This window comes from Sinocyclocheilus rhinocerous, unplaced genomic scaffold (genome assembly GCF_001515625.1).
Source record: "Sinocyclocheilus rhinocerous isolate Xijiao unplaced genomic scaffold, SAMN03320098_v1.1 scaffold4100, whole genome shotgun sequence".
In the NCBI taxonomy this organism is placed as follows: domain Eukaryota; kingdom Metazoa; phylum Chordata; class Actinopteri; order Cypriniformes; family Cyprinidae; genus Sinocyclocheilus; species Sinocyclocheilus rhinocerous.
In genome coordinates this window covers 139,730-147,271 of record NW_015648132.1, presented here as the reverse complement: position 1 = coordinate 147,271, position 7,542 = coordinate 139,730, and the positions used below count along the sequence as shown (strand labels likewise).

The 7,542-nt window shown below is 38.0% G+C and overlaps 2 protein-coding genes across 4 annotated transcripts in view; both read right to left on the bottom strand.

Annotated features, from left to right (window-relative positions):
- Positions 1-3,229, bottom strand: part of LOC107709652 (josephin-1) — a 5,754-nt gene extending 2,525 nt beyond the window's left edge. The window contains exons 1-3 of one of the 3 annotated variants that reach the window (XM_016514237.1): positions 3,017-3,229; positions 1,942-2,615; positions 1,711-1,839 (exon numbers count right to left, since the gene is read on the bottom strand). In XM_016514237.1, coding sequence (XP_016369723.1) covers positions 1,711-1,839; positions 1,942-2,225 — 413 coding nt within the window. In that variant the 5' untranslated portion in view covers positions 2,226-2,615; positions 3,017-3,229. The remainder of the gene's footprint in view (positions 1-1,710; positions 1,840-1,941; positions 2,616-3,016) is intronic. The other 2 variants (XM_016514235.1, XM_016514236.1) reach the window with 2 other exon arrangements.
- A 759-nt stretch (positions 3,230-3,988) lies between these two features.
- LOC107709651 (X-ray repair cross-complementing protein 6-like) overlaps positions 3,989-7,542 on the bottom strand; it is a 7,922-nt gene continuing 4,368 nt past the window's right edge. Inside the window, exons 6-12 of the mRNA XM_016514234.1 lie at positions 6,375-6,561; positions 6,072-6,240; positions 5,776-5,937; positions 5,534-5,663; positions 5,341-5,441; positions 5,136-5,252; positions 3,989-4,275 (exon numbers count right to left, since the gene is read on the bottom strand). Of these exons, the coding sequence (XP_016369720.1) occupies positions 4,073-4,275; positions 5,136-5,252; positions 5,341-5,441; positions 5,534-5,663; positions 5,776-5,937; positions 6,072-6,240; positions 6,375-6,561 (1,069 nt within the window). The 3' untranslated portion in view covers positions 3,989-4,072. The remainder of the gene's footprint in view (positions 4,276-5,135; positions 5,253-5,340; positions 5,442-5,533; positions 5,664-5,775; positions 5,938-6,071; positions 6,241-6,374; positions 6,562-7,542) is intronic.

Sequence of the window (7,542 nt, the reverse complement as noted above, 5' to 3'; positions counted from 1 at the left end):
GCCGGACAGGGCATCACAGTATGGTAGGGACGTAACATTTCCGTCACACACTTGAGGTATTCGGCCAATCACAATGCACTGGATAGCTGGCCAATCAGAGCACACCTCGCTTTGCAGACTGATGAGCTTTGTAAAAATTGACGCGTTTCAAAAAGGCGGGGCATAGAGGAGAAACAATAATGTACAGTATGTGGAAAAGAATGTGTTTTTTTAACCTTAAACTGCATAAACACATTTCATTACACCAAATACACAAAATAATGTTCTTTTTAGCAACATCATATGACCCCTTTAATTTCTGAGGTGTAAATTTAAAAGGATAGTCCACCCCAAAAATAAAATTCTGTCATCATTTACTCACACTCACCAAACTTGTGTGACTTTCTTCTGTGGAACATAAAGAGATATTTTGCAGAATGTTGGTAACCAAACAGTTTCGGTTCCCATTGACTTGGATTGTATTTCTCGTCTATACAATTAAAGTGAATGGGAACCAAAACTGTTTAGTTACCAACAATGTTAAAAAAATATCTTCATTTATGTTCTGCAGATGAAAGAAATGCATACAGGTTTGGAATGACCTGTATGCATTTAATTTTAGGGTGGACTATCCCTATATTTTTGTGTTCATAAAATGGGTGATACAACAGACTTGGTATCATAATGAAAAAACCCTCATTAAAATAAATTCTGGAAAAGTAGATGTAAAAAAGGATCTAATAAAGTTAGATGTTAAAAAAAGGCTTAATTTGAATCCTTCTTTAATTAACAGAAGAGCTTCACTGCTTTAACAGCTCAAAAACTTTTTGTCTGCCAAAGTTAAGTCATGTGGTAAATAAAACAGGAAATTATATTATAGAGAGAAACATGGCAGACCCTCATAACTGTGTGTAAAGGTCAATACGTTTCTTAAAATATCAAATAACTTGACCTTTATCACAAGGCAGGTTAGTTCAGGCTATAAAATATGTGCTGTGGCCAAAGATATTTAAAAAAGTAATCCTGAAAAAACTAATCCTAAAACAATCTTGAAAAACATTTTTAAACATTTTTTTGAAAGTGATTAAAGTTCCCATGAACTCATAATTCACAATTCTATTTTTTATATTGCTGTAATCATTATTAATAATGTATCCAGGTGTTTTTTTTTTTATTCATGTGCCCCTGTAATGAAAACACAAACCCCTCTCCCCCGCAATGACATCTCAATTCTGATGACATGTGCACCAGTGTGAGGACGGGACAATAATCCATCCCATCCAGTGACCCGTCACTCACACGAGACTGCAGCAATTTGCAAACGACAACGATCAAACGATCAAAACAATTTCCAGTGGACAAAATCAAGTCTTTGATTTTCAAGTTTTACTTGGCTATACATTACAATACAAAAGAAAACTTCTGTAATTTCTATTTCATGCTGACTTTAAAGGGGTCATATGATGCGATTTCAAGTTTTGACCTACAATAATGTACAGTATTTGAAAAATAATGTGTTTTTTGAACATTAAAGCATGTCAACATATTCTGTTACACCAAATACACTAAATAATGATCTTTAAAATAGCATCATATGACCCCTTTAAGATATGTAAATTTTTCAAAACCATATGAAACAAACATGAATTCAAAAAGCACATTTCTAAGAGTTTGCCACATGTTTTAAACAATTTTTGAAGGACTTAAAACTACAACAGCATAATAAAATACCTTCTCTTGTCCCACCAAACAGCCTCAAACCCACGAGTCTGCAATGCAGCCATGATGACGTTCACATCATAGTTGCCATTTCCCAGCATGTTTTTCTTGTGGGGCGTGACCAATGTGCTAGGGGAGAGCCTGAAAAAGAAAGAGGATGCAGAAGTGTGCCCAAAAAAAAAATAAATAAATAAAATCCCAAACTAGATCACTTCAGTAACAATACATAATCTTAGCACTGACCTCTGGTAGATGTCCTGAAGTGCATCACGGCTGAATGCCGCTCCGTCCTGGAAGACATTGTTAAGGGCGTGCAGAGCGCACAGCTCCCGATGCTGCTTTTCGTGATAAATGGCAGGAGTTTGTGACGAGGTGGGGGGCGTTCCAGCATTAGGCCTATCCTCCAGCTCGGACCCACGTCCACCGACAACTTCTCCTTTCTGCTTGCTGACTTTCCATGGCATACAGCCCAGCTCCTGAAAACCCCCGACCCCCCTCCCCTTACCAGAACATGGAGTACTACCCATTCCTACTGCTATGTCACCACTATCATCTCCACAGCAACCTCTCAGCTGCTCGAGATGAGTGGCAAGGGGAGGGGAGGTAGCTACTGGAGTGAAAGGTGAGCCAGTGCACCTTGCAGTGAATCAGTGAAAAGAACAAAAACACAAGTGGAAACCGACGTATCTTCTCAGAAGCAGATTCGATTGTGTCCTCTTTCTGTGTTCTTCATGTTGTTATTGCACAAAGACTTGCCTAGCACCATAGAAACCACTAGGGCAGAGCAGTTCTTTCCATTTTGGCCGACATCAGGGTGGAAAAGACTTACGGCATGACTTGGACTAAATGGGTCAGCAGTGCAGGACCGTGGCAACTGCCATAGTAGACCACCGTGAGAACTGCAGAGATAACCTTGGCTTTAGAGTAAGAAAGAAACACAAGAGAGTGATTATAAATCAGCTAATTTGAGGGGGAAAAAATACAGAACATTAATTAGCGTTTAAACGAGTGGCAAGTCTAAACACGCTTTTGATACCTATAAGGCTAATGTGCAGTTGTGCCCAGGATGACTGCATTGGGAATGGCTGTACAAAACTTCCTGCCAGCTGACTGGATGGGTGTTTATGACTTATTCACGGACAGAAACGATATTTAACACTTCGTACACACGTTTAACAAGACATGCCATATTTCTGTTTGGGCTTCTGAACTACTGCGTACAGACCAATTTGACACTCTGGCTACGTGCTACTCGTTTGATAGCAACGGATAAAACGACACCTTTCAAATGGTTAGTCTACTCCTTCCTAGCACTTACCTCTGTCTCTATACGGTATGTTACAGTCTGGGCTGCTTTCGTTCCTCTAACTTGGCGTTTTCGTGTCCACTCCTTGAGTTGTTTATTCCTTTGTCTCTTGTAGTTTTTCCTTGCAGCTCTCTGGCTCAACGTGAGCATGCGCAAAACGTCATAGACTTTCCGCTGGCTTGCGTCACGAGCAGGTTGCATCCCATGGGACTGTCAAACACGTCTCGGTCGCCCACATGAGGAAATTAATAAGAGCTTTCTTATTTCTTTTTGGAGACATTAATTTTCCTTTTTTGTGTGTGTGTAGGGTCTGTATAATCGTGCTAATGAGAAAACAAATGACAATGCCTGATTACTTCATTCCAGAAGTTCTGGAAATCCACAAACTAGTAAACTGTCTATTAGTTGTACAACAAAATAATAAGTATCAGATATTTTCTCATACCTAGGCTGGAGATGGAATCTGTATTTTTCTTCCCACAATTTCTACACTGATTTTGAAGTAAAATCAGTGGAATGGATTTAAAATAGGTTTAAAGTTGCTGAGAGTATTAAACTAGTTACTGAAACAAAATGTTCACTAAACATACATGCAAGAATGGATTTGTAGAATTACATTCAGGATAGGCATTCAATTTAGCAGGCATAAATTCTGTAATCTACATGACCAACCTCCAAAGTATCAATGGACAACATTAAGAAAAGTTTTCATACTAAGTCAAGTTAAACCAAAGTGCTTCAAGGTGTTTGATTAAATGACCTCCTTTACTGTCATGTATTAAATCATGCCAGTGCTGGTGAGGCTTAAGAAAAAATGAGGAATAGAGAGCAAATGTTTAAAGAATAGCAAGCAAATGAGGTGAAATAATGACGTTCAATGCTACTGTCAAAACTACAAAATTCAAGCTCTTATTACATCCATGATGACAACAGTCACAATGCTGAACAGAATTTTCAATTAGAACAGAAATAGAAATCTTTCTGTATTTATTCTATGAACAAGTATGTAATCAAGGTGTAAAGGCTCCCCCCCCCCAAAAAAAAATATGGGCAAGGCCTTAAGAACTTTTATTTGGAGAACTGCATGGTCAGGGCATCTATAAGCTCCTGTTTCTTGGTTCCTGTTGTACGTATTCCAAACTGCCTGCATGCATCTTTTAGCACAGGCACTGTCAGTTTTCCCAAGGTGCCCTTTTCCACATGGTTTTTCAGCTCTTCCTCTGACATCTCAACTTTTGGCTTTTTTTCAGCTCCACCACCACCAGATTCAGCTGGGCAAAAAGAAGAGACAATTTAAGTCAAGATTCTGTTACTGCCAAGTGCCAGCATTTCTGAATGTAGTGGCACTGTTACTAAAACAGGACAGCCAATCTATGGAAGTAATTTCCAATGCTTACTGAACCATGCTGCTCTGTTTTTTCCCCATTCAATATGACTACATAATAATTATTATTCATTTATACATACAAAAAATAAATCACTAAAGAAATACATTACTGCTGAATTAATGCTATTGTACTGTAAAATAAGCAAGTATCATGATATGAGTATTTCATATTTGAAAATTTTTTATTTTACAGAACTTTACAGAACAGTACAGAAACCCTACAACTTTTTTTATTGACAGATTTATAAATTATTCTCATAACAAATTTGGGAATATTCTTGGCACGTGCTGCATTTTCAAATATTATAAGTGACCCAGTGCTTGCAGAGATGGAATTCATGTGGAACCTCTCAGAGACACTAAAAACACTGGATCATGGGATGCTTGCTTGTAAATGAACACAGTGCCATGCTTCATTTTGAGACATGCAGTGGCCAGATGTCGCAGCATGACTTGTACAACACTGATTTGTTAATTGTGGACCATTAGATTCAAAGGGCGTTTTGCACAGAGCAGTTCGATGGCACCGCTAGCTCGTGCAGTTCTGTCAGAAACTATCCATACAAGAAATAAATGTATTTGAAAATGTAGCGTTTAAAAAAAAAAAAACTGAATTAAGCAATTCACATGGGTCATACTTCTTAGTTTCCGTTTTTTACAAATCTTTTTTTTTTATCAGCTTAAATCAAAAATTACATCCCTGATTCATGCTTTATATTAATACAATATCATCTGAAATCTCACCAGGTTTGCGTTTAGCCGCAGGCTTCCCTTCTGGGTTATAATCAGGAGGATAGACTAAATCTTTGAACTCTTGAACCAGTGGGCCAAGACGATCATCCATCATTTGTACCTTGGGCACTGAGGGAGCATATAGAGTGTGAGACAGTAATAGAATAAAAAAACAAAACAATTACCATTAAAAAACATTTCAGAACATAAGAAATACTTGTTAAATCCTCAATGGGCTCAGGTGCAAGCATATCCAGAGCCAAAGCCTCCAGGTTCCTGTAGTGCTGTTGTAGCATTGGGTTTTCAAATGCATCACTCCTGTGAAAACATAAGATTTGCAGTACAAATCAACTAAAACCCCATGATTGAAGAATGCATTGTGCAAAACCTGTAAAAAAAGCCCCACACACCTGTATTTAAACCGGAGCTTGTGCACAATCTCTTTCATCTTGTCCACCTGCTCATCAGAGGCTGTGGGACCCACGTGAGCATCCACAGTGCGTATGTCATCAGCAAAGGGAAGAAATATCACACGGAAGCCTAAAATACAGGATCCCACAATTTCATATATATTTAAAAAATCAATTAGCCATACGGTTGAAAGTAACATGTTCAGTGTAAATGAAAATTGTTCAGTCTTGATTGCAGTTACCTGGAGGTGTTGCCTGGGTTTGACTCTGATCAAGTTCTTCTCTCTGGGGAACAAGTGCCACAAACCGAGGTGGAGTGTTACGGCGAGGGATGTATCTGCACAATGCAAATACATTTTTTTCACTGCACTTCAAAAGCAGAGTTGTAAACATACAGGAGCTTCCTATGGTAAACAAAAGAAAAAAATAAGGAACTGCACATCAGCTTTCAAAAATGTGAAAATAATCAGTTACGAAAACACTTGGATTGAACTGAAAGAGGTGCTTAGGCTCAAGACATCAACAAATGAAGACCTGCCTGATATCTGCTCTTCCTCAGGGTATATGAAGAGTGCGGGCCGTATATGATGGTGCAGTTTGAGGCGCTCCATGGGCTTAAACCCCATCAGAACCAAACCTGGATCATCAAACTTCTTAATCTCATCCACCTCATCCTTTTCCATCACAATCTGTTTCTTCCCATAAACCTTCATAGTAAGTAGTAAATTTAGTATGATAAGAAAATGTTTTAACTTTAGGATAAAAAGGACACAAACAGCAAATTACAGTATAGCTTTGTGACAGTTTTGATTTTGATTTGAGGTGACATCTAGTGCCTTACCTGTGCCCTCTTCATATCGTTTGGCAAAAGTATGCCCCCATTATGGGCGTGGAAGTAACGGGTTTTAGTGCGCACTGGTTCATTAGTATCTCTGTAAAGTCTGACGGCAGGAGGTTTGGTGGCAGTCCTGGCCAACACATACACGCCGACTGCCAGATTGACACCTTCTCCGAGAGAAAACGTTAACCTTGAACACAATGAAAACACACACATATATATATATATATATATAAATCAAAGTATTGCATTCTGGAACTATTTTGTTCCAGAAACTATATTTTGCAATTTTATGTATGGTCAAGCAAAGTGAAACTTTGCTATAAATACTGCAAGATCCAATGTTAAAAAGAAAAATTTCAATAGGGATGCACTGATGTATTGGCCGATAAAAGCATCTGCACTAGATTGCCGATTGTTTAAAAACAGCAAACAATCAGAGCCGATTATATCCTGTAAATCAAAAGTGGTGGAAAAACGTGTAAAATGTGCAACTTGTGTGTAGAAAATGTCTCGATCAATGTTTTAAACAGAGAAAGACATCAATAAATAGCTTGTGAACAATGTCACTTAACGCTGCATTTACCTCAAGAACATTATCCAGTGTTCCTAGTCGCTAAGCTAGCTATAAAAATAAAAAAAAGTTCTGAATGCGCCATCTGCTGGCAGAAAATGATTTTGCATTTTTTAACAACCATTCTGCTGGTTTAAAATAATTGATATTAAACCAGCCATTATACCATTATATAATAATCGATACATTTGATTTTTGACTCTTTTCTTAGAAATGGTTTGAAATTTGAAAGGCTGAAATTTGATTTTTTTTTCTTCATTTTTTTAAAGGGGTCACATGATGCGATTTCAATTTTTCCTTTCTCTTTGAAGTGTTACAAGCTCTTGGTGCATAAAGAAGATCTGTAAAGTTGCAAAGACTAAAGTCTCAAATCCAAAGAGATATTCTTTATAAAAGTTAAGAGTCAATGCCTACCTAAAACGGCTTGTTCTAACGCGCCACCACATGTCTACGTCACGATGTGGGAAGATTTGCATAACGCCGCCCAAATGTTCATGCAAAGAAAGAAGGCGTAACTTTTATTCTCGCTGTAAGTATTGATGCCGCCATGTCGAGACGCTGTGTGTTTCGTTGTGAAAGCGAAACTACTTTGTTTGG